The sequence below is a fragment of the Scyliorhinus torazame genome, chromosome 16 (genome assembly GCF_047496885.1).
Source record: "Scyliorhinus torazame isolate Kashiwa2021f chromosome 16, sScyTor2.1, whole genome shotgun sequence".
NCBI classification, from domain to species: Eukaryota; Metazoa; Chordata; class Chondrichthyes; order Carcharhiniformes; family Scyliorhinidae; genus Scyliorhinus; species Scyliorhinus torazame.
The window spans coordinates 94,685,402-94,712,689 of record NC_092722.1 but is presented as its reverse complement, the minus strand read 5'-3'; the positions used below and the strand labels follow the sequence as shown (position 1 = coordinate 94,712,689).

The 27,288-nt window shown below is 45.6% G+C and overlaps 1 protein-coding gene across 2 annotated transcripts in view; it reads right to left on the bottom strand.

Annotated features, from left to right (window-relative positions):
• The window catches only part of supv3l1 (SUV3-like helicase), a 287,161-nt gene that overhangs the window by 211,954 nt on the left and 47,919 nt on the right, over window positions 1-27,288 (bottom strand). For both annotated transcript variants that reach the window (XM_072478761.1, XM_072478762.1), the window contains 2 exons: window positions 21,574-21,681; window positions 20,645-20,759 (listed from right to left, as the gene is read on the bottom strand). In XM_072478761.1, coding sequence (XP_072334862.1) covers window positions 20,645-20,759; window positions 21,574-21,681 — 223 coding nt within the window. The remainder of the gene's footprint in view (window positions 1-20,644; window positions 20,760-21,573; window positions 21,682-27,288) is intronic.

Sequence of the window (27,288 nt, the reverse complement as noted above, 5' to 3'; positions counted from 1 at the left end):
GGCTGCAGAAGTGGAAGTGCGCAGAAGCAGAACGAGACGACAACGGCAGCGAACTCCGTCTGGGAGAAGCAAGGGACGACAACACCATGAACAGATGCCTACTTATGTGTGTAAATAATTTTGCCAAGTGTACAGAGCTGCTGCTGTTGAGCATAATACCGTCCGATGGCTTCTCAGGGAAAATTAAAACGTCAGCAGCAGCAGCGACCCGTAGGGGAGTGGGGTGAGTGCTCCGTTGGGAGGGTGTGGGAAGACTGTGGCGCGTGGGGTCACGTCTAGTCAATTGCTATTGTATATTCTCTTTTTGCACTATGTTAATGTTCACTCTATTTTGCTGTGTTCGGATTATTACTATTTATTATGAAAAACTTTGCAAAACTTTAATTTAAAAAAAATATTTTAATTGGTAGAGGGATTGAGTTTCGGAGCCATGAGGTCATGTTGCAGCTGTACAAAACTCTGGTGCAGCCGCATTTGGAGTATTGCGTGCAATTCTGGTCGCCGCATTATAGGAAGGATGTGGAAGCATTGGAAAGGGTGCAGAGGAGATTTACCAGAATGTTGCCTGGTATGGAGGGAAGATCTTATGAGGAAAGGCTGAGGGACCTGAGGCTGTTTTCGTTAGAGAGAAGAAGGTTAAGAGGTGAGTTAATTGAGGCATACAAGTTGATCAGAGGATTGGATAGGGTGGACAGTGAGAGCCTTTTTCCTCGGATGGTGATGTCTAGCACGAGGGGACATAGCTTTAAATTGAGGGGAGATAGATATAAGACAGATGTCAGAGGTAGGTTCTTTACTCAGAGAGTAGTAAGGGCGTGGAATGCACTGCCTGCAACAGTAGTGGACTTGCCAACACTAAGGGCATTCAAATGGTCATTGGATAGACATATGGACGATAAGGGAATAGTGTAAATGGGCTTTAGATTGGTTTCACAGGTCGGCACAACATTCAGGGCCGAAGGGCCTGTACTGCGCTGTAATGTTCTATGTTCTATGAAAGCCCAAGTGAAGCGAAGGAGATGCAAAAGATTGTACCGACTGATCAAGGGGTGATTGATCAGAAGGTGCCAGATCTCTATAAAGAATTTACTTGTGTGGGTAAAGTTTACTCATGTGTATCAGGAGGAGCAGGTAAAGAAGTCACAATTTTAAGAGATACGGGAGCTAGTCAATCTTTAATGGTAAGAGATGAGGAGTTATGTAGTTTGGGAAGAATGTTGCCAGAAAAGGTATGTGGAATTCAGGGTGAGAGGAATAGTGTTCAATTATATAAGGTGAGGTTGGAAAGTCCAGTGAAGAGTGGTGAAGTGGTGGGAGGAGTAATAGCGAAACTATCTTGTCCAGGAATACAGTTTATCTTGGGTAATGATATAGCTGGATTGCAGGTGGGAGTGATGCCTACTGTGGTGGATAAGCCAGTGGAAAATCAGACAACTGAAGTGTTGAATGACGAATATCCTGGGATTTTTCCGGATTGTGTGGTAACAAGGTCGCAAAGTCACAGGTTAAGACAAGAGGAGAAATCAAAGAGTGAAGATGAAGTTTAAGTGCAATTATCAAAAAACGATTTTTGATCAGATGGTTGAAAAAGAACAAGAACAGGTGGAGGATGAGGCGGCTATTTTTAGTTCAGGAAAATTGGCGGAGTTACTACTGAAAGATATAGAAATAAAACAGATGTATTAGAAAGCATACACGGAAGAGGAATCTGCGTGTATACCAGAGTGTTATTACCGTAAAAGTGATGTCTTGATGAGAAAATGGAGACCTGTACATATGCAGGCGGATGAAAAGAGGGCAGAAGTTCATCAAGTAGTATTGCCGGTAGGGTATAGAAAGGAGGTGCTGCGAGTTGCACATGAGGTACCAGTGGGAGGTCATTTGGGAATAAGGAAAACTCAAGCTAAAATCCAGAAAACTCAAGCTAAAATCTGGACTACATAAAGATGCAGTTAAATTTTGTCAATCATGTCACAGATGTCGAGTGACAGGGAAACCTCAAGCGGTGATAAAACCAGCGCCCTTAATACCCATTCCAGCATTTGAGGAACCTTTTACAAGGGTCCTAATGGATTGCGTAGGACCGCTTCCTAAAACAAAAAGTGGGAATCAATATCTTTTGACTATAATGGATGTGTCTACTAGGTTTCCAGAGGCCATTCAAGTACGAAATATTACAGCTAAAAAGATTGTGGAGGAGTTACTTAAATTCTTTACTCGATATGGGCACCCACAAAAATACAATCGGACCAAGGGTCAAATTTTACCTCAAGGGTATTCAAAGAAGTTATGGATAGCTTAGGAATAAAACAATTTAACTCAATTGCGTACCATCCAGAATCACAGGGAGCATTAGAAAGGTGGCATCAGACATTAAAGACAATGCTATCACAGAATTTACATAGCAGAAGGAGGCCATTCGGCCCATCGATGCTGCACCGGCTCTTGCAAAGAGCACCCCACCCAAGGTCAACACCACCCACCCTATTCCCATTACCCAGTAACCCCACCCAACACTAAGGGCAATTTTGGACACTATGGGCAATTTACCATGGCCAATCCACCTAAACTGCACACCTTTGGACTGTGGGAGGAAACCGGAGCACCCGGAGGAAACCCACGCACACACGGGGAGGATGTGCAGACTCCGCACAGACAGTGACCCAAGCCAGAATCGAACCTGGGACCCTGGAGCTGTGAAGCAATTATGCTATCCACAATGCTACCGTGCTGCATTGTCAAGACTTATTGTAAAGACTTTCCAGAGGATTGGGATAAAGGACTTTCATTCATACTGTGCAATTAGGGATGCACCGAAAGAGTCAACCAAATTTAGTCCTTTTGAACTAATTTTGGTCATGAGGTAAGAGGACCACTTAAATTGATTAAGGAAAAATTGGGGAGTGAGAAATCAGAAATTACATTATTGGATTACGTGTCAAATTTTAGGGAACGATTAAATAGAGCAGGTGAATTGGCTGGACAACATTTAAAAGTTGCACGAAATGTGATGTAACGGGTAGCGGACAAGAAATCCAAAGTTCGTAGTTTTTGCCAGTGGAGATAAAGTTTTAGTGCTGTTACCAGTGGTAGGTGAGCCTTTAAAAGCTAGGTTTTGTGGACCTTATCAGGTTGTAAGGAAATTAAGTGAGGTGAATTATGTGGTACAAACACCAGATAGAAGGAAGATTCACCGAGTGTGTCATGTGCATATGCTTAAAAGGTACTTTGAAAGGGAAGGAGACAAAAAGGAGAAGGTTTTAATGATTCTAACTCAAAGTTACGAACCAAATCCAGATGACTGTGAATTTGACATACCTCAAATTAAATTGGAATACGAGGGTGTTCTTAAAAATTGGGATAAATTGTTGAGTTCCCTTCCAGAGGAAAAACGGACTGACCTGAAAGAGTTATTGATATCACATGGGAAAGTTTGTGGAGATAAGTTGGGTAGTACTAAAATGGCTGTACATGATGCAGATGTAAGGGCAGCACGGTAGCATTGTGGATAGCACAATTGCTTCACAGCTCCAGGGTCCCAGGTTCGATTCCGGCTTGGGTCACTGTCTGTGCGGAGTCTGCACATCCTCCCAGTGTGTGCGTGGGTTTCCTCCGGGTGCTCCGGTTTCCTCCCAGTCCAAAGATGTGCAGGTTAGATGGATTGGCCATGATAAATTGCCCTTAGTGTCCAAAATTGCCCTTAGTGTTAGGTGGGGTTACTGGGTTATGGGGATAGAGTGGAGGTGTGTGTTTGGGTAGGGTGCTCTTTCCAAGAGCCGGTGCAGACTCGATGGGCCGAATGGCCTCCTTCTGCACTGTAAAATCTATGATAATCTATGATTGATGTGGGAAATGCTGTTCCAATCAAACAACATCCATATAGACTTTAAAATTGGCACAGGTTAACAAAGAGATTGAGAGTATGCTTAAAAATGGCATGATTGAAGTGAGTTGCAGCCAATGGAGCTCACCCATAATGATGGTACCAAAAGATTGTGTGTGGACTGGAGAAAGGTTAATGCATTTACAAGAACGGACTCTTATCCTATCCCACATTTGGAGGATTGCATTGAGAAAGTGGGACAATCAGCTTTTATTTCCAAATTGGATTAACTTAAAGGTCACTGGCAGGTACCTTTATCCGAAAGGACAAAGGAGATTTCAGCTTTTGTGACTCCAGATGGTACATGCCAATTCAAAGTTATGCCATTTGGCATGAAAAATACCTCAGCCACATTTCAACGGTTAACTAACAAAGTTGTTTCAGGATTACCCAATTGTGCGGTATACATCGACGATCTGGTGATTTTCAGCCAGACATGGAAAGAACATTTAAAACATCTGATGGAGTTATGCGATCGACTTCAGGGGGCGGGTTTGGTGATAAACCTCGCCAAAAGTGAATTTGGAAAAGCCAAAGTCACTTTCCTTGGCCATACAATCGGACAAGGTCGAATGGTCACAAGAGATGTGAAACCAACAGTTATTGAGGAGTTTCCAATACCCTCAAGGCGAAGGGATATAATGCGATTTCTTGGCATGAGTGAATTTGATCGAATATTTGTGCAAAAGATTTGTAGCGTGATTGCTCCACTGTTGGACTTGCTGAAGAAACGTCGAAAATTTCAATGGACAGCGGACTTTCAACAGGCATTTGACGGCCTGAAAGCTGTGATAACCAATGCTCATGTGTTGGACAATTACAAGGGACTCTGTGATCATAGGACATAGAACAGTACAGCACAGAACAGGCCCTTCGGCCTTCAATGTTGTGCTGAGGCTTGTCCGAAACCAAGATCAAGCTATCCCACTCCCTGTCATTCTGGTGTGCTCCATGTGCCTATCCAATAACCACTTGAAAGTTCCTAAAGTGTCCGACTCCACTATCACAGCAGGCAGTCCATTCCACACCCTAACCACTCTCTGAGTAAAGAACCTACCTCGGACATCCCTCCTATATCTCCCACCCTGAATCGTTTAGTTATGCCCCCTTGTAACCGCTACATCCACCCGAGGAAATAGTCTCTGAACGTCCACTCTATCTATCCCCCTCATCATCTTATAAATCTCTATTAAGTCGCCTCTCATCCACCTCCGCTCCAAAGAGAAAAGGCCTAGCTCCCTCAACCTTTCCTCATAAGACCTATCCTGCAAACCAGGCAGCATCCTGGTAAATCTCCTTTGCACCCTTTCCAATGCTTCCACATCCTTCCTATAGGCCTTCTTCACTGCTTTGTCCACTTGAGTGACAACCTTCAGAGATCTGTGGACATGAACCACAAGTTCCTCCACGTTCCTCAGAACACTGCCGTTGACCCTGTAAACCGCATTCAAATTTTTCCCACCAAAATGAATCACCTCGCACTTATCAGGGTTAAACTCCATCTGCCATTTTTCAGCTCAGCTCTGCATCCTATCAGTGTCTCTTTGCAGCCGACAACAGCCCTCCACCTCATCCACTACTCCACCAATCTTGGTGGTATCAGCAAATTTGCTGACCCACCCTTCAGCCCCCTCCTCCAAGTCATTGATAAAAATCACAAATCGCAGAGTACCCAGCACTGATCCCTGTGGTACATCGCTGATAACTGGTCCCCAGGCTGAAAATTTTCCATCCACCACCACTCTCTGTCTTCTATGTGATAGCCAGTTACTTATCCAATTGGCCAAATTTCCCTCCATCCCACACCTCCTTACTTTCTCCATGAGCCATGGGGAACTTTATCAAATGCCTTACTAAAATCCATGTATACGACATCAGCAGTTCTACCTTCATCTACACACTTAGTTACCTCCTCAAAGAATTCAATCAAATTTGTGAGGCAAGACCTACCCTTCACAAATCCGTGTTGACTATCCCGGATTAAGCTGCATCTTTCCAAATGGTCATAAATCGTATCCTTCAGGACCTTTTTCATTAACTTACCGACCACCGAAGTAAGGCTAACCGGCCTTTAATTACCAGGGTCATTCCTATTCCCTTTCTTGAACAGAGGTACAACATTTGCCACTCTCCAGTCCTCTGGCACTAACCCCGTGGACAGTGAGGACCCAAAGATCAAAGCCAAAGGCTCTGCAATCTCATTCCTATCCTCCCAAAGAATCTAAGGATATATCCCATCTGGCCCAGAGGACTTGTCGACCCTAAGGTTTTTCGAAATTGCTAATACATCGTACCTCAGAACATTTACCTCCTCCAGCCTACCCGCCTGTATCACATTCTCATCCTGAAAAACATGGCCCCTCCCCTTGGTGAACACTGAAGAAAAGTATTCATTCAACGCCTCTCCTATTTCTTCTGACTCCATGCACAAGTTCCCACGACTGTCCTTGACCAGCCCTAATCTCACACTGGTCATTCTTTTATTTCTCACATAAGAGTAAAAAGCCTTGGGGTTTTCCTTGATCTCATGCCCCCTCCTAGCTCTCCTAAGCCCTTTTTTTTTAGCTCATTCCTTGCTACCTAGTAACCCTCAAGCGACCGAACTGAACCTTGTTTTCTCATCCTTACATGCGCTTCTTTTTTCCTCTTGACAAGACACTCAACCTCTTTTGCGAACCATAGTTCCCTCACACGGCCATTTCCTCCCCGCCTGACAGGGACATAGAACATAGAAAAATACTGCACAGAATAGGCCCTTCGGCCCACGATGTTGTCCTCGATTAATTATAGATTATCATAGAATTTACAGTGCAGGAGCCATTCGGCCCATCGAGTCTTCACCGGCTCTTGGAAAGAGCACCCTACCCAAGGTCAACACCTCCACCCTATCCCCATAACCCAGTAACCCCACCCAACACTAAGGGCAATTTTGGACACGAAGGGCAATTTATCATTGCCAATCCATCTAACCTGCACATCTTTGCACTGTGGGAGGAAACCGGAGCACCCGGAGAAAACCCACGCACACACGGGGAGGATGTGCAGACTCCGCACAGACAGTGACCCAAGCCGGAATCGAACCTGGGACCCTGGAGCTGTAAAGTAATTGTGCTATCCACAATGCTACCGTGCTGCCCTTAAGAACAAATTAATCTACACTACACCATTCTACCGTAATCCATGTACCTATCCAATAGCCGCTTGAAGGTCCCTAATGTTTCCGACTCAACTACTTCCACAGGCAGTGCATTCCATGCCCCTACTACTCTCTGGGTAAAGAACCTACCTCTGAAATCCCCCTATATTTTCCACCATTCACCTTAAATTTATGTCCCCTTGTAATGGTTTGTTCCACCCGGGGAAAAAGTCTCTGACTGTCTACTCTATCTATTCCCCTGGTCATCTTATAAACCTCTATCAAGTCGCCCCTCATTCTTCTCCGTTGTAATGAGAAAAGGCCTAGCACCCTCAACATTTCCTCGTAAGACCTACTCTCCATTCCAGGCAACATCCTGGTAAATCTCCTTTGCACCTTTTCCAAACCTTCCACATCCTTCCTAAAATGAGGAGACCAAAACTGCACACAGTACTCCAAATGTGGCCTTACCAAGGTTTTGTACAGCTGCATCATCACCTCACGACTCATAAATTCAATCCCTCTGTTAATGAACGCTAGCACACCATAGGCCTTCTTCTCAGCTCTATCCACTTGAGTGGCAACTTTCAAAGATCTATGAACATAGACCCCAAGATCTCTCTGCTCCTCCACATTGCCAAGAACCCTACCGTTAACCCTGTATTCCGCATTCATATTGGTCCTTCCAAAATGGACAACCTCACACTTTTCAGGGTTAAACTCCATCTGCCACTTCTCAGCCCAGCTCTGCATCCTATCTATGTCTCTTTGCAGCCGACAACAGCCTTCCTCACTATCCACAACTCCATCAATCTTCGTATCGTCTGCAAATTTACTGGCCCACCCTTCAACTCCCTCATCCAAGTCATTAATGAAAATCACAAACAGCAGAGGACCCAGAACTGATCCCTGCGTTACGCCACTGGTAACTGGGATCCAGGCTGAATATTTGCCATCCACCACCACTCTCTGACTTTTATGGGTTAGCCAGTTCGTTATCCAACTGGCCAAATTTCCCACTATCCCATGCCTCCTTACTTTCTGCATAAGCCTACCATGGGGAACCTTATCAAATGCCTTACTAAAATCCATGTACACTACATCCACTGCTTTACCTTCATCCACATGCTTGGTCACCTCCTCAAAGAATTCAATAAGACATGTAAGGCAAGACCTACCCCTCACAAATCCGTGCTGACTATCCCTAATCAAGCAGTGTCTTTCCAGATGTTCAGAAATCCTATCCTTCAGTACCCTTTCCATTACTTTGCCTACCACCGAAGTAAGACTAACTGGCCTGTAATTCCCAGGGTTATCCCTAGTCCCTTTTTTTGAACAGGGGCACGACATTCGCCACTCTCCAATCCCCTGGTACCACCCCTGTTGACAGTGAGGACGAAAAGATCATTGCCAACGGCTCTGCAATTTCATCTCTTGCTTCCCATAGAACCCTTGGATATGTCCCGTCAGGCCCGGGGGACTTGTCTACCCTCATGTTTTTCAAAATGCCCAACACATCTACCTTCCTAACAAGTATTTCCTCAAGCTTACCAGTCTGTTTCACACTGTCCTCTCCAACAATATGGCCCCTCTCATTTGTAAATACAGAAGAAAAGTACTCGTTCAAGACCTCTCCTATCTCTTCAGACTCAATACACAATCTCCCGCTACTGTCCTTGATCGGACCTACCCTCGCTCTAGTCATTCTCATATTTCTCACATATGTGTAAAAGGCCTTGGGGTTTTCCTTGATCCTTCCCGCCAAAGATTGTTCATGCCCTCTCTTAGCTCTCCTAATCCCTTTCTTCAGTTCCCTCCTGGCTGTCTTGTATCCTCAGCCTTACATAAGTCTCCTTCTTCCTCTTAACAAGACATTCAACCTCTCTTGTTAACCATGGTTCCCTCACTCGACCATCTCTTCCCTGCCTGACAGGGACATACATATCAAGGACATGTAGTACCTGTTCCTTGAACAAGTTCCACATTTCACTTGTGTCCTTCCCTGGCAGCCTATGTTCCCAACTTATGCACTTCAATTCTTGTCTGACAACATCGTATTTACCCTTCCCCCAATTGTAAGCCTTGCCCTGTTGCACGCACCTAGCCCTCTCCATTACTAAAGTGAAAGTCACAGAATTGTGGTCACTATCTCCAAAATGCTCCCCCACTAACAAATCTATCGCTTGCACTGGTTCATTATCAAGTACCAAATCCAATATGGCCTCCCCTCGGGTCGGACAATCTACATACTGTGTTAGAAAAGCTTCCTGGACACACTGCACAAACACCACTCCATCCAAACTATTTGATCTTGTAGCCACCTGGGTTGGCCAACTCCCGACGTAAAATGGAGAACAGCAAAGGCTGCAGGGAAATTCAGCCAACACAGGCAGAAACTAGCAGGTGCAAGTTACTGTGTATTAAACTATGCAAAAGCCCAGACATCCATCTACATACTAATGAGCGATCCCCAGGTACAATCAAAACATTTGGGATAAACAAAGCCAAGCCAGACTCCTCAGCGCCAGCAGGAGCCAACACAAAAGAGGTTAACGGACACCTCAAGACCGCCCATCGATCAGGGAACCGCTCCAGTATTAGAGAAATCGAACCAAGCGATTGGAACGAAGTCCAATCACTTGGAACCAGGCACAGGGTCCGCCCCGAAAGGCGGAAAGCCCCTGGGGACTATAAAGTTAAGCCCCCAAGTTCAAATTGTTCTTCTCGACCGGGTCACTCAGCAACGCAAACCAACCCTTGACAGTGACCGGGTTCTGCTGCCGCCAAAAGCCAGTAAGTCTTAAGTCAACGCTCGCTACGAGATAGCTACCAGTCCGTACCAACTTCGAATCCCGCAGACTCAGAACCCGAACGAAAGGCCATTTGTTCCCCTGACCTGGTGGGCCAGTCCGAGGCTAAGTATAGACCTGTTAGTTGTAGAAGTAGCTTAGAAGTAGAATTTATGCATGAGTAGAGATTAGTGTGTGTAATAAATGTGCTTTGATTTGAATCTTACTAATTGGTGTGTTGAGTTAGAACATAGAACATAGAACGATACAGCGCAGTACAGGCCCTTCGGCCCACGATGTTGCACCAAAACAAAAGCCATCTAACCTACACTATGCCATTATCATCCATATGTTTATCCAATAAACTTTTAAATGCCCTCAATGTTGGCGAGTTCACTACTGTAGCAGGTAGGGCATTCCACGGCCTCACTACTCTTTACATAAAGAACCTACCTCTGACCTCTGTCCTATATCTATTTCCCCTCAGTTTAAAGTTATGTCCCCTCGTGCCAGCCATTTCCATCCGCGGGAGAAGGCTCTCACTGTCCACCCTATCCAACCCCCTGATCATTTTGTATGCCTCTATTAAGTCTCCTCTTACCCTTCTTCTCTCCAACGAAAACAACCTCAAGTCCATCAGCCTTTCCTCATAAGATTTTCCCTCCATACCAGGCAACATCCTGGTAAATCTCCTCTGCACCCGCTCCAAAGCCTCCACGTCCTTCCTATAATGCGGTGACCAGAACTGTACGCAATAATCCAAATGCGGCTGTATCAGAGTTCTGTACAGCTGCAACATGACCTCCCGACTCCGGAACTCAATCCCTCTACCAATAAAGGCCAACACTCCATAGGCCTTCTTCACAACCCTATCAACCTGGGTGGCAACTTTCAGGGATCTATGTACATGGACACCTAGATCCCTCTGCTCATCCACACTTTCAAGAACTTTACCATTAGCCAAATATTCCGCATTCCTGTTATTCCTTCCAAAGTGAATCACCTCACACTTCTCTACATTAAACTCCATTTGCCACCTCTCAGCACAGCTCTGCAGCTTATCTATATCCCTCTGTAACCTGCTACATCCTTTCAAGTTATTGATCATTACTTGAACTTGAACCTCGTGGCGGTATCATAAAGATACCTGGCGACTCGAGAGCAAAGGTTATAAAACAGAGCCAATTGAACCAACCAAAAGTTAGCAACAATCTAAAGAGTTTCCACTCAATGTTTGGGAAGTTGAAGTCACCCATGGCTACTACCCTGTGACTTCTGCACCTTTCCAAAATCTGTTTCCCAATCTGTTCCTCCACATCTCTGCTACTATTGGGGGGCCTACAGAAAACTCCTAACAAGGTGACTGCTCCTTTCCTATTTCTGACTTCAACCCAACTACCTCAGTAGGCAGATACTCCTCGAACTGCCTTTCTGCAGCTGTTATACTATCTCTAATTAACAATGCCACCATCCACCTCTTTTACCACCCTCCCTAATCTTATTGAAACATCTATAACCAGGGACCTCCAACAACCATTTCTGCCCCTCTTCTATCCAAGTTTCCGTGATGGCCACCACATCGTAGTCCCAAGTACCGATCCATGCCTTACGTTCACCCACCTTATTCCTGATGCTTCTTGCATTGAAGTAGACACACTTCAACCCATCTCCGTGCCTACAAGTACTCTCCTTTGTCAGTGTTCTCTTCCCCACTGCCTCATTACACGCTTTGACGTCCTGAATATCAGCTACCTTAGTTACTAGACTACAAATCCCTCAGGAAGGTAACACAATAGCTATATCCGTGTGTTCCACTACCTCCAAGGATCTGATCACCTTACCGTAGAAGCTTCCTCAGGTCCCTTAGAAACAGCACACAACTCTGTCCATCAGCGACCAAAAAGGTCTTTTATCCCTCACTGTTTTCTTTTTAGGAAGTGCTTTCCGTTTCTCATTGGAATGGTAAATTATGATGTCATGTACTGATTATCTTGCTTTATGATGTGCAGAAGCTTAAATCGATCCTGTTTCTGTTCCTGACTTCCTCACACTAACGTCTAACATTGTACTGAACCATATAGTCTGCCAGCCCTGGCTTACATGAAACAATAACTCAGTTTTCTTCAAATCCCTTTTGTCCGTTACCATTTTCCTTACAGCATGGAGTGTATATTTGCCATTATTTGTTTGGTTATTTATTTTTTTTACTTTGCAATAACACCACTTGCACATTAATAGAGTCAACTTTTGGGGTTACAACCCAATTGAATCCATACATAACAGTCCCCAACAACTTACAGGACATTTCGTCCGTAATAACTATTACTCTCTCCAATGCCATATTGTTTGCTGCATTGGTTACAGATTTCCCGCCGTGGCATCAAGCTGCCAAGATTCTTAAACTATTGGCATTTAAAATGCGGGGGTTCCTCGTCAGTCGCAGCTGTCTGCCGAGATCCTGAATAACTCCACCGCGTAGTATATACCCCACATTATAGGAAGGAAGCATTGGAAAGGATGCAGAGGAGATTTGCCAGGATGTTGCCTGGTATGGAGGGAAGATCTTATGAGGGAAGGCTGAGGGACTTGAGGCTGTTTTCGTTAGAGAAGAAGGTTAAGAGGTGACTTAATTGAGGCATACAAGATGATCAGAGGATTAGATAGGGTGGACAGTGAGAGCCTTTTTCCTCGGATGGTGATGTCTAGCATGAGGGGACATAGCTTTAAATTGAGGGGAGATAGATATAGGACAGATGTCAGAGGTAGGTTCTTTACTCAGAGAGTAGTAAGGGTGTGCAATGCCCTGCCTTCAACAGTAGTGGACTCGCCAACATTAATTGCATTTAAATAGTCATTGGATAAACATGGGCAGCATGGTAGCATTGTGGATAGCACAATTGCTTCACAGCTCCAGGGTCCCAGGTTCGATTCCGGCTTAGGTCACTGTCTGTGCAGAGTCTGCACATCCTCCCCGTGTTTGTGTGGGTTTCCTCCGGGTGCTCCGGTTTCCTCCCACAGTCCAAAGATGTGCAGGTTAGGTGGATTGGCCATGATAAATTGCCCTTAGTGTCCAAAATTGCCCTTAGTGTTGGGTAGGGTTACTGGGTTATGGGGATAGGGTGGAGGTGTGGACCTTGGGTAGGGTGCTCTTTCCAAGAGCCGGTGCAGACCCGATGGGCCGAATGGCCTCCTTCTGCACTGTAAATTCTATGATATAAGGGAATGGTGTAGATGGGCTTTAGAATGGTTTCACAGGTCGGCGCAACATCGAGGGCCGAAGGGCCTGTACTGCGCTGTAATGTTCTATGTACCTCGTGGAGACCATAGATCATCCATCAGCTAATGTCCAGTTAGAGGTGTCTGACCGGAGGTTTCACTATTCAGTAATAATTTGATATTTTGATTTGTTTCTAACCCATAAGGTTTTTCTTCCGGGCTCTGTCATTTAATTCCCTCAAATATGTAGCCAATTGTATCATTAGTTTTCCCCCCCATACTGTCTAAAACATTCTTCTCTGGAGTGTAGTTCTCGTTCTTCATCTGTATTATTTTTGCTTCATCTGAAAACCAAATGAACAGTTCAAAGGCGGAAAGGGCCCTATTTCTTAATTTGTACCTTTCTATTCTTGTTTGGATGTTCCAGTCATGCCCTCTCCAGGACTTCCGGATTTCCATTGCCACCATTCCCCCTTTTTTTTTCTGATCATTGACATACATCATACGATTAAGGCCTGTTAAGCCTCCTCCTTCTATCGTTGCACCCCTGAGTGAGACTCGAAGAATCTCAAACTCCTCCTCCTTTGCTCTCTGTGATCCAAGCGGATCAAAACTTTCCCTGATACATGTCGGATATTGCTACTACATTTACTTTAATTTCTTTAATTTTGATTACGACCGGATTTTTATGAAAGTAATTTCCAACCATGACATTTTCACTTTATCATCTGTCCTATTGATGCTGCGAACAGGTTTCAATTCACTGGCATCCCGTTCCACTGATTATATAATACTAGTAAGTGCAGTTATCCCCTGACACTCACAACCAAACATTCCTTTTCCCTTGTCTGAGCGGTTTGGGGATTTAATCTATCCTGTGGCACGGCATCATTGCAGTGATACAGTCTCTAAACACTGTTAGGCTAATTTTACGTCCCTGGGTCATCCCAACATCTCTTAAACTATGTACTCCCTCACTAATTGGTACCACAAGTTTGTCACTTCTCCACAATCCTGCACATCCTTTCACAATCATTTTGTCGTCAGCTAGGTTTTCTCTGCAGTAATACCAATTATCATTATCACACCATCCCATGGTCAAAATCTATCATGGTCACAAACTTCAATCATCAGTGTTGCATGATGTTTCACAAAATAATCACTGACAAACTGAATTCCCCAAATTTCCCTGGGAGCCGAAGCATTTCCCCATTTCCCAATGCAATATCAACTCACCTGAATGCTATATCTGCCATTCTCCTAGGTCTCCTTGTCCAAACTACTGGGCTACAAAATGTGCTACATCCTTGACACGATGTTTCATTATGTTGACAATGAATCATTTTAAACTGGGGTCCATTAATAACAGCCCTTGATCTATCATCCCATATTCTCAATTCCTTACTGATTACGTTTCTTTGTTTGCTGACGATAGGTTGCCTATGGATTATAATAATCCCTCTTTTATCATTTAATTGGGTCAGATGTTTTAGTTCTGATACAATTCCTTTGCTCCAGATGCCACTGATTCTCTAATTCAACTTCCCCCGTGCTGCTATCAGCTTTGATTAAAAAGTCCAAATTACTTTTGCTGCTCCTAGGAAAAAGAGGGCCTGCATACTCTAATGACCATTCTTCCATCGGTGTATCAGTTTTTTTTATGCTACTCCCTGTTTCTCCACCATTTTCATTCCTGATTTTTTTTTTGAAACAGATGCCCATCTGGCTTGTTCTTCATCCTCCTTAACTTTACTCCCATCGAGCTGTATTCGCGCCTTGCTGGCAACCCTGTCGCTTGGTCAACTCTGTCAATTCTAAAAATTCATTTGTGACATAAATTTTCTTTTCGGCTGATAAATTTTCAATCTCTGCTATCCTTTTTGTTATGTCTGCCAGACATTTTGCGATGTCTGAAAACTTTTGTTCAGCCCTTGCCCAGCTTCCTGTCAATGTTTGATAGGTGTCTGAGTACTATGATTAGCAAGCACCATACCATATCCATTTGCGTACAGATCAAATTTAATGCTCAAATCGTCCTCTTCATGTCTCTCCTCTAATGGCCTGGATGTTGCTACAGCTGTTTTTAACTGGTCCAACTCCTCTGTACTTCACTGGTCCACCTAAAATCCCCCTTCCAGTTTCATAAATGGGTCTAGCATAAAGACTAAAGTCTTCCACTACTGGTCTCAAACACCCCAAAATTCCCATGGTTTGCTGAACTCCATTTCGTGAAACAGGCGCTGCGATGCTAGCAACTTTCTCTCTCATCCCAACCCTGGCTTTCCTACCTGCCCTTGACACTGGATACCCTAGATAGTCGACTTCGCTCCTGACAATCTGGCATTTCTTTAACCCTATTTTAAATCCTGCTTCATTAAGTGTTTTAATAATTTTGGTCACTCTTTAAACATGTGTCCCCTGATCATCATTTCCAATTAACACATCATCAATATATATACTAAAGCCAAATCATCTTTAATCAGCTCCCTTACTATTGCCTGAACATGGTTCGGGGAATTAACATATCCTTGTGGCAATTTACAGTATACGTTTAGTGCCAAAGGTAAATGATGTCTTTTCCCTGCTGTCTGGGTCTAACAGAAACCGTTGGCTAAATCTACACTCGTTAAATAGGTTTTGCCTGCCACCTTCTCCAATGTAGTTTGTAGATTTATTAAATACCGTTTATCCTTTTTTTTTGTGACCTTGTTTAATGCTTTGTAATTCGTTACCATTCTAAATGTACCATCAGGCTTGCTAACTGCCTGAAGTGGGCTATTCATCGATGCATATGTGACTTCTTGAATGATTCCCTGCTGTTCTAACTCTTTGATCATTATCGCCAGCTCGCATTTGGCACCTCGGGTCAAGGCATATTGCTTTTACGGCCTGAGTCGGTCTCCCTGGATTGTGTACTGGAATTGTGTGCTGATTAACCCTGTGCCATTCTTTCTATTGCGAGGTTTGCTTTCCTTATTTCCTCTACGTTATCAATTGGTTTTGATATCTTAATTTTTTTAATTTCTGCATCTATTTTTATTAATCTTTCCCTGCCATCAGATTCTCATTTCCTGATACTGCAAGTAATACTAATCTAAGCTCCAGTCCCATATCTTTATTCCCTAAATCTCTGTCTGCAATGTTCACATTCTAAACTTAATTTCTTCTGCTAGTGACTTTCTTGCAAGTCAGTGGTCACTTCCACCGACTACCTCCTAATCCTGGTCTCATTGGTCCCCGTATTTCTAGCCCCTTACTGCCACAATGCCCCTCTCCACTATCCCAATATAACATGAGGGCATGTTTTAATGACTTTTTCCTTGAAAGCGGTATCCTGCTACAGTCCCCATTCTACCTGCTCTCGGGACTGCCTACCCCACTGGGATCAGTGCTTGCAGCGTCCCCTCAAGTTCTGAGTGCTTATACACCAAGACCCTACAGTAGTCAAATAGTCCCCAGTACTTGCCTAACCCCTCTTACGGTTTGGTGTTTGGGCATCTCTAAAATGCCCTTCTTCCTTTCTACTGGGATCTTCCATTCCCCCTGTGTAATCTTAAAATAAAGTTAAAAATCCATAGTCTTTGCTATATGAAAATCCCCGAATCTTAAATTTGATATGAAGTGAGTTTACAGAGAAAATACTGAAATCTCTACAAATTTGGAACACACAAAACAAAATTTTTAAATGTAGGTACATCATGGCTGCCTCTAACAAAGGAGCACATGGACCCAGCCCACACCGAATGCCTCGTCTTTGCATTTCAATTTTAGATTCCTTTGTTCTCTCCCCCCTTTTTTTTTAAGCAGCCAAGACTATGCCGAGTTCAACTACTCATTTACAAATCCCAATTTATACATTTTGATTCTGCTTTTTGTTTACTTCCTGAGAATTGTGTGCTAAATAACCTCCACAATGTTAATCACTATTACTGATTTTCTAAAGAACTTTCAAATACTTGCCCCGTTTTAAATCTCACTTTAACTGCCGTGTATACCTCCTAATTGATGTGCAACTTCGTTTTGCAAAACACAACATTTTAATCCCCCTTCTTCCTCTCTTGAATCCCACTTGCAGGCTGCACATTAAGATTTTACTCCTAACTTGGCCTAACTACCCATCATGCCTTTCTGTTCATTTCCTCATCACATCAACCACAAAGGAGTGATGTCACCAAGATCAATGCAACATCAGGTCATTCTCACAATCCTCAAGAAGAAACGCTCAATGAAACATCAGAAACCGCAAAGGACACTGACACAAATAACTTTGAGAATGACTCGAATTATCCACACGGAACAGTCATTGAGCTCAAAAGAACAACAAAAACCACAAGAAGCACAACAGAAACAAGAACAACAGCAACAACAAAAACAACAAGAAGCACAACAAGAACAACAACAAAAACTACAAGCACAACAAAAACTACAAGCACAGCAACAAAAACTACAAGCACAGCAACAAAAACTACAAGCACAGCAACAAAAACTACAAGCACAACAAAAACAACAACAAGAAGCATAACAAAGACAACAAAGACAACAACAGCAGCAACAAGCACAACAACAAGAACAACAACTGAAACAACAAAGACAGAAACGACAAAAACAACAACAATGAAACAACAACTTGTACAACATGGTACAACTCTGCACATGAATGACAATGTAACAGCACAGCTCAAAACAATGGCAAGAGTACAAACATACCATGGCATGACAACAAATCTCACAAATTCACATTTGCTCCACTACAAACAAGCAAACCAGCTTTCAAGGCAGATGACATACAGAATCAATACCGCAAACACAGGAAAAAGTCTAGGCCAGACAACAAAGATGACATACAGAATCAATACCGCAAACATAGGAAAAAGTGCAGGTCAGACAACAAGATGACATACAGAATCAATACCGCAAACAAAGGAAAAAGTCCAAGTCAGACAACAAAGATGTAACACTGTTCTGGGGCCGTTGCTGTTTGTCATTTTTATCAATGACCTAGAAGAAGGCGCAGAAGGGTGGGTGAGTAAATTTGCAGACGATACTAAAGTCGGTGGGGTTGTCGATAGTGTGGAAGGAAGTAGCAGGTTACAGAGGGATATAGATAAGCTGCAGAGCTGGGCTGAGAGGTGGCAAATGGAGTTTAATGTAGAGAAGTGTGAGGTGATTCACTTTGGAAGGAATAACAGGAATGCGGAATATTTGGCTAATGGAAAAGTTCTTGAAAATGTGGATGAGCAGAGGGATCTAGGTGTCCATGTACATAGATCCCTGAAAGTTGCCACCCAGGTTGATAGGGTGGTGAAGAAGGCCTATGGAGTGTTGGCCTTTATTGGTAGAGGGATTGAGTTCCGGAGTCAGGAGGTCATGTTGCAGCTGTACAGAACTCTGGTACGGCCGCATTTGGAGTATTGCGTACAGTTCTGGTCACCGCATTATAGGAAGGACGTGGAGGCTTTGGAGCGGGTGCAGAGGAGATTTACCAGGATGTTGCCTGGTATGGAGGGAAAATCTTATGAGGAAAGGCTGATGGACTCGAGGTTGTTTTCGTTGGAGAGAAGAAGGTTAAGAGGAGACTTAATAGAGGCATACAAAATGATTAGGGGGCTGGATAGGGTGGACAGTGAGAGCCTTCTCCCGCGGATGGAAATGGCTGGCACGAGGGGACATAACTTTAAACTGAGGGGTAATAGATATCGGACAGAGGTCAGAGGTAGGTTCTTTACGCAAAGAGTAGTGAGGCCGTGGAATGCCCTACCTGCTATAGTAGTGAACTCGCCAACATTGAGGGCATTTAAAAGTTTATTGGATAAACATATGGATGATAATGGTATAGTGTAGGTTAGATGGCTTTTGTTTCGGTGCAACATTGTGGGCCGAAGGGCCTGTACTGCGCTGTATTGTTCTATGTTCTAACACAGAATCACTACCACAAGCATAGAAAATAAAGTCAAAATCAGACAAAAAAGTGATTTGATGACTTGTTGGTTACTTAAACACAAGAACACTGACGACGTTCACAAAGAAATGACAACATCAACATCAGCACTTCAACAACAGAAGAAGAAAGCTACTCAACCGAATAAATTCATATAGGTGGACTCATAAATTTTTTTATTAAGATTGGACTCAAATATTTATTGGCTTTGTATAATCATCAATATCATCACAACTTATACATATCATTTATCTACCTGTTTCAAGCAAACGAAAAAGAAAAACCTAAAAGACTAAATGTGTTAACATTTGACTGATTAACTCATTGATTTTATGTAATGCATTTGCAAACTGCATCCATTATGTTTGTTCAATTTTCTTTACAACATACAGAAAATATGTAACACAAGAAAAAAAGGGGGATGTCGTGATCTCTGTATGTGCATGTACATGAGGGGTTAATGTGTAATCAGTAGCACCAGCATGATCACGAAAGGGTCGGGCCAACAGGGGTATAAAGGCAACCACATTAGGTCTCTCTGTCTCTCTTTTGGATGGACTGTGACCAGGACAGGAGTATCAGATTAGCTCAGTTAGTGGAGTCAAGCATAGTTACTGTAGTTAGATCTTGTTAACCTTATCACTAGTATCAATGTTAAAGTAAAGAACTCAAGCAATTATTGTTATAGTTACTCAATGAACCTTTTCTTACCAGTGGATGAGTTCGAGTCTTCTACATCGAGATTCAGAAGACCTCATCAGTAACCAAGGTTTGAGTAACACATATTACACTCCGTAGTATATCATAACACAGAGAAGAAAGATGATACAGGAGCGTAATAAAAGACCAGCCTCCCATCCATCGACTTTGTCTACAATTCCCGCTGCCTCAGAAAGGCAGCCAGCATAACTAAGGATCCCACGCATCCCAAACTCTCTTCCACCTTCTTCTGTCAGGAAAAAGATACAAAAGTTTGGGGTCATGTCCTTGCTTTTATAGATATATATTAATGACCTTGGCATTCAGGCAGTATTTCAGAATTTATGGATGATACAAAACTTGAAATTGTTATGAACTGTGAGGATATAGGCAAGATGGTGGAATAGGTCGACAGAAACACATAGGCAAGATTGTGGAAAGGTGGACAAATGGGAGATGAAGCTCGAAACATGAAGTGATTCATTTTGGTAGAAGAAACATGGAGACAATATAAAGTAAAGGTCATTCCTTTGAAGAGGATGCAGGAGCAGAGGAACCTGGGTGTGTGCATGTCGTTGAAGGTGGCCAGACAGGTGCAGAAAACAGTTAATAAAGCATGCAGAATCCTGGGCTTTATCAATGGTGGCATAGACTACAAGAGCAAGGAGACTCTGGTGAATTTGTATAAGTCACTAGTTCAACCTCAGCAGGACCATTGCACCATCACAAGAATGCTTCCAGGAATGAGAAACTTCATTTATAAAGATAGCTCAAAGAAGTTAATACTGCTGCTGGTAGCATATACATCCTATAGGGAATTATGATTATATGCACAACTGTATAGTACATTCCAGGTTGCCACACACCCTCTCAGCTTCTGACCTTACTGATTGGAAGTGTAACTAGTTTAAGTCTCTGAAGGTGAGAGTGTGTGAGGTGGAATGGGATATTAGAGACAGAGACAAATGTCACATTAACCTTACCAGTTGGCTGGTAACCTTAGATCACTGATTTTGCGCAGATCCTCCATGCAGTCCAACATTGGGAACACTTGCTTCGCATGTCTCAGGAAATAAGGAAAGAGATCATCAACATGACCTGCGAACAACATTTCACCAAATTAAATAAGTTTGTGGAAAAGAAACATAACCTTCCGAAAAATCAGTCCAAGAAACCAGTCCCAAATATGTTAATCAGGGGCCTTTCAATCTCCACTCGTGTAGCACAGAGAGAAGAGCACACTAGTGTTTTGTTTTATTCCATTTTGGTTCAAGTCAAAATGTGAATGTTAAAGCTGCTGGATCTCCAGGTTACCTATTGCTCCATCAGATCCATACACGAACCTGGGCTAAAGTGAGCTTTGAGGGCACCAGACATACACTCCCTCACCCAAATCTCACTCCCATATCAGGAGGGGGGCGGAAAAGAGTTGGGGCAGTTGAGGCTGGTGGAGGAAGAAGGGGAGTCAAGGCGGCAGGAATAGTGTGTCTGGGATGAGTTATATATGGGGTCAAAGTTTAGCCATAGTAAACACAAAGCACTCAATATAAAACTTACTCTAGCAAGGGCAGAAAGTAATTTCTGTTAAGTCGAATGTGGGCAATTACTTGTTCTGTGGCAAGAAACCCATGCAAATGAGAACATAGGGTTTTTTTTGTTTTCTTTTATAAATTTAGATTACCCAATTATTTTTTCCAATTAAGGGGCAATTTAGTGTGGCCAATCCACCTACCCTGCACATTTTTGGGTTGTGGGGGCGAAACCCACACAGACACGGGGAGAATGTGCAAACTACACACGGACAGTGACCCAGAGCCGGGATCGAACCTGGGACCTCAGCGCCGTGAGGCAGCTGTGCTAACCACGAGGCCACCGTACTGCCCTGAGAACACATAGTTAATCCAATAATTACCTGCACCACAGCAGATATCGTTCAGGATGATGTGCAAATCCACACTCAGTGATTCAACTTCCATCACATATTTCCGAAAACTAATGAAGGCCTGGTGGAAAAGACGAGCTGCAGAGAACACAAATTGATTACAGAAAGCCTTCTATATGAAGATCAAAGGCTTTAATTGTTTCCCCTTCGCAATCACCCGAGTTACGAACAACTCTCTCACTCGACTGACCATCAATCAATCAATCATATAGGCCTCCATTTCACTGATGACCAGAGCTCCCTGCTGTAGATTTCAGATTCCACTGATTTAGATTCCAAGGTCTTCCACAACAGAAAGGGATAGGGAGTAGGGATCTATAACTGTGCAGTACATTGTGATCTGAGCTGACTTCAAGGAGACAAGAACTTAGCAAAGTTTGTTTTGCACAGATTGCAAAAAAAGGGTAATTGGCCAGCATGACTTGATCATTCACGGCCTGGACACAAACAGTGTGTGTGTGTATATGGGACAGGAGCATTATGTGGCAGGATGGGAACAGTTCCAGTACCCAGGGTCAGCACGCGTGCAGGAAGTGTCTCCAGTTACAGCTCCTGGAAGCTCGAGTTTCAGAGCTGGAGCGGCGGCTGGAAACACTGTGGAACATCCGCAGGTCGAGAGCATCGTGGATAGCACGTGTAGAGAGGTGGTCACGCCGCAGACTCAGACTCCACAGGCAGGAAGGGAATGGGTGACCACCAAAGCAAGCGAGCTAGGTAGGTAGTGCAGGAATCTCCTGTGGCCATTCCCCTGCAGAACAGATATACCGTTTTGGATACTGTTGAGGGGAATGGCCTCTCAGTGGAAAACAGCAACAGCCAAACTCGTGGCACCACGGTTGGCTCTCCTGTAGAGGGAAGGAGTAATAAGTGTGCCAGTGCAATAGTTGTAGGGGTCTCAATTGTAAGGGGAATAGACAGGCGTTTCTGTGGGCTCAAACGAGACTACAGGATGGTATGTTGCCTCCCTGGTGCTAGGGTCAAGGATGTCTCGGAGCGGGTACAGGACATTCTGGAGGGAGAGGGTGAACAGCCAGTGGTCGTGGTACACATCGGTATAAATGACATAGGTTAAAAAAGGGATGAGGTCCTAAAATACAGGGAGCTAGGAAGGAAGTTAAGAAATTGGACCTCAAAGGTAGTGATCTCAGGAATACTACCGGTGCCACGTGCTAGTCAGAGTAGAAATATATGACAGGATATACACTGTGAATACGTGGCTGAAGAGATGGTGTCAGGGGGAGCGTTTCAGATTCCTGGGGCATTGGGACTGGTTCTGGGGGAGGTGGGATCTGGACAAACTGTACGGGTTACATCTGGGCAGGACTGGAACTGATGTTTGCTAGAGCAGATGGGGAGGGTTTAAACTAATATGCCAGCGGGATGGGAACCCATGCAAAGAGTCAGAGAAAGAGGGAGCAAGGACAAAAACAAAAGGTAGAAAAGTGAACAAGAAAAGTGATAGGTGGAGAAACCAAGGGCAAAATTCAAACAGGGCAAAATAGAAAACTATTAGGAGCAAGACAATGTGAAAAAGACAAACTTAAAGGCTGTTTTTTGTTTGCACTGAATGCTGAATTTGGGTGCATTTGAGTGCTATAAGTGAGAGTTTGGTGACTGAGGGATATTAAGGGTTCATTTTTATCTAGTCTAGTCTTTCTTTTATTTAGTTAGTTAACTTAAAAGTTGCTGTTTGGTTTAGACCTTTTATATGGTCTCACTACTCTAATTTAACAAATAAAAACATATTTTTGTTTATGTGTTTTGCCTTTTTTTGTTGTTTTTTGTGGTGTTTTTCTTTTGTGAATTTATGACCTGTACGTTTATCTACACGTACAGGAGTTAAGCCAGCATCCGCCACTGACACTGGCGTGATGCTGGGTGTGACAACCAAGCAAAAGAACAGAAAGTAACTGATGGATAAAACAAAAGAGGGGAGTGCCCCAAAACAACAAGTGGAGCACAACCCAAAAAGAACGAGAAAGGAAACAAAAGCTGATCAAAACCCCGTCAAATTAAAGTGTGAAAATCGGGGTCAATAAGGCCTCAAATGTGCCCGTGGACACCGCATGCTCCCGCTCCAGGGACACCTGGCCACGAACAAGGACGCGGAAGATGGGCAGACAGTCAGGCAGATGACCCCCTCAGTCGCCCGCTGCCTTGACCTATAAATGGCATGTTTGGCCAGGCCCAGGAGCAGGTTCACGAGGAGGTCCTCAGCCTTTCCCACCCACCTCCGCACTGGATATCCGTAGATCAGGAGCGTGGGGCTGAAGTGCAAAGAAAACCTCAACAACAACGCTGTCAGGAAACCAAAAAGGAAGTGCAGCCTATGACAGACAACATACACATGCTCCACAGTCTCCACCAGACTGCAAAGTGGCAGGTCTCTGACAAAGCCGTGAAGTGGTTCAAACGATGGTTGCACGGCACTGCCATGCGCAGCACCCTCCACCACAGGTCCCCTAGTTTTATGGGTAGGACACCTCCATAGAAGGGCCTCCAGTGGGGACTCCGCCGCCGGACGGCAACGAGCACACCAAGGCATGTCCGGGAACCGGGCGAGGACAAGGAGGTGGAAGGTGTGCAACAGCAGACTGTACAGGAAACCCCTCGGCGCAATGTGAAAAGGCACGAAGGGTACTTCCGCGAGGCGGCTGGGGCTGTGGGGCACCAGCACCCGAGGGGGTCCCGGGGTTTGGGACCAATGTGGAATTCCGTCCGAGCAGGGGTACGCCTTGAGTCCAAGTGTGCCCACGGGGCCAAGCACGACCGTTTTGAGGCCTTGGATAGCATTGGCCGCGCACCGGACAGACACCGCTCCGTGCCTGGCAAGCTCGTAAGGTGTCATCCAGCCCGCCCCGCTGCCACCAAGCACGTCCTCGATCCTGGTCACCCCGGCATCCACATCCCTCCACTCCGCCAGCCACCTGAATGGATATTGGCGGAGGTGCGGATTCCTGAGCAACGGCTCCCTTACGGCAGCCAGTACTCCTGATGGGGGAGAGCTGCGGCGCATGGCGACCGTGTTCCTGACTTTGAGAAGGTCGTGGTACAAGACGGGCCGCGCCAACAAAGAGTTCCGAAGATCATTCCGGTCAACGAACAGGAGCTGCACGTCGTAGTTCAGGCCGTGCACCTGGCGGAAGAAATAGGTCACCAGTGCACACCATCATGGAGTAGGCTCAACGTACAGTATCGTTGCAGAGTCTGAAGGCGGAAAGTCGCAACCTGGGTGCGAAGGCACACCAGCACCAAACAGCCATCCACAATCGGGAGACTCAAGACCTCCACAGCGACTCAGTGCAATCCTTTGTCCCAGAAGAACCGAAGCAGGGTTCTCTGATGCATGTGACAAAGTCAGGGGGAGGGGTCAAAGTGACCAGCCGGTACCACAGCATGGAGGCGATCAGCTGGTTTATGACGAGAACTCGACCCCTGTGGGACAGCACTCGGAGCAGTCCTGTCCAGCTTCCCAGGCGAGCGGTGACCTTGGTCTCCAGCTCCTGCCAGTTCGCCGGCCAAGCTTCCTCTGCCGGGCAAAGATGGACTCCCAAGTAGAGGATTTTGGTCCGGCTCCAGCTAAAGGGCCTGAGCTCCTCTGGAAGGGGGTCCATCTGCCATGGACCAACCAGCAGTCCGGAACATTTAGCCCAGTTGATCCAAGCAGAAGGCATGGCGGAGTACGCAGCCTGGCACTCTCGCATCCTCCGCAGGTCACCGGAGTCAGTGACCATGAGGAGCACATCATCAGCGTAAGCCGAGAGGACCACCTCCATGTCTGGCTCGCGCAGAACCAGTCCCGCCAACCTCCTCCGCAGGAGGCACAGGAAAGTTCCACACATAGAAAATAAAGTTGGCCGGACAGGGGCAGCCCTGACGCACTTCTCTGCCAAAGCGAAGGGGCGCCATCAGGGACCCGTTAACCTTAATCAGACACTCTGAGGCTGCGTACAGTAATCGGATCCGGGCGACGAAGTGCGTCCCGAACCCGAAAGCTTGCAGAGTCCCAAGCAAATACTCATGCCCCACCCTGTCGAACGCCTTCTCCTGGTCAAGAGACAGGAAGGCGCTCAATATACCAGTCCTCTGGGTAAAATGAATTATATCCCGGACCAGGGGTATAATGGATGTTATCGTAAATGGTGCGGCCCGGGACTGTGTAGGACTGGTCAGGGTGAATCATGTGGTCCAGCACAGGGCCAAGGCGTAAAAACATTGCCTTGACAAAGGTTTTGTAGTCCATGCTGAGGAGGGCGACCGGTCGACAGTTTTTAAGTAGGCGGAGATCCCCATTCTTGGGCAGCAGGGCAATGATGGCCCTGCGCCACGAAAGGGGCATCACCCCGTTCGCGATACATTCCCCCAGGACCCCCGCATAGTCATTCCCCAGGACATCCCAGAACGCCCTGAAGAACTCCAGCCCTGGGGTTTTGCCCTGTGACAAGCTGTCCAGGGCGCCTGTCAGCTCTTGGAGGTTGATGGTTTGATTGAGCTTCCCGGCGTCCTTCGGGTCGACCTGGGGCAGGTCCTCCCACAAAACTCTGCAAGCGTCCACGCTGGACGGATCCGGAGAGAAGAGGTCAGAATAAAAGTCCCTGATCAGGGTCCTGACCCCCTCCGGATCCTAGACGAGGCCCCGTTGTCGGCCAGCAGCGTAGAAATCTGCCGACGAGAAGGGGTGCCGCGGTCCATGTCAGTCAGGAGATGGATCCGCGACCTGATGTACGCGCCGCGTACCTCATGTACGCGCCCATCTTCTCTCCGTACAGCAGCCCCAGGGCTAGGTCCTCATCGGGCTGAGCAAGACGGGACTCCAGATCGAAGACTTCCTCAGTCAATTTGGCGATCGTGGAGTTCCGTCCTGCCGTAGACCCCTTTGTGTACCCCTGACAGAAGGCGCGGACGTGAGTCTTGCCCACGTCCCACCACAGCCTCAAGAAGGGGAAGCCACCCCGCTTCCTTCTCCAGCCGGCCCAGAAACGACGAAACGAGTCCAGGAACCGCTCGTCCTCCAGCAGCAGGTTGTTAAAGTGCCAGTACGCGGACCGTGTCTGAGCGCGGGACAGGGCGCGCCCCGCCCACACAAGGTGGTGATCCGAACATGGTACCTGCTCCACAGAGGCCGCCGGAATGCTGGGCAAGTACGTCTTGGAAATGTAAAGACGGTTGATTCTGGACGCTCTGAATGGTGTACACAAAGGTGTACACCCGCAATTCAGGATGGAGAGTCCGCCAGACGTCCACCACGTCGAAGGACCTAACCAGGTCCCTCAACTTCACCACCGCTGCCGAGCTGCACTGGACTCCATGACAGTCCTTGTCCTGGAGGGTGCAATTAAAATCCCCTCCGAGGACAATGTACTCACCCACCGGGATGGTGCCGAGAAGAGTGGATACTTTTTCGTAGAGTGTCGCCTGCTGCGGCCCGACCAGGGGAGCGTAGACATTCACAAAGTGAAGCACCACATCTCCGTCGCCGACCGTTAAGTTCAACAGACGGCCTGGCACTGGCTCCTTGACCCCCAAGATCTCCGGCTGAAAATGTGGAGCCAACAAGATAGCCACCCCGCCCGAACTTGGGGCCAAGTGACTCATGAAGCTTCCACTGAGCTTCGTCACCCGGAATGGCATGGGTTTCCTTAATCAAGACACTCTGAGGCTGCACCCTGTACTTTCTGTCGCGAA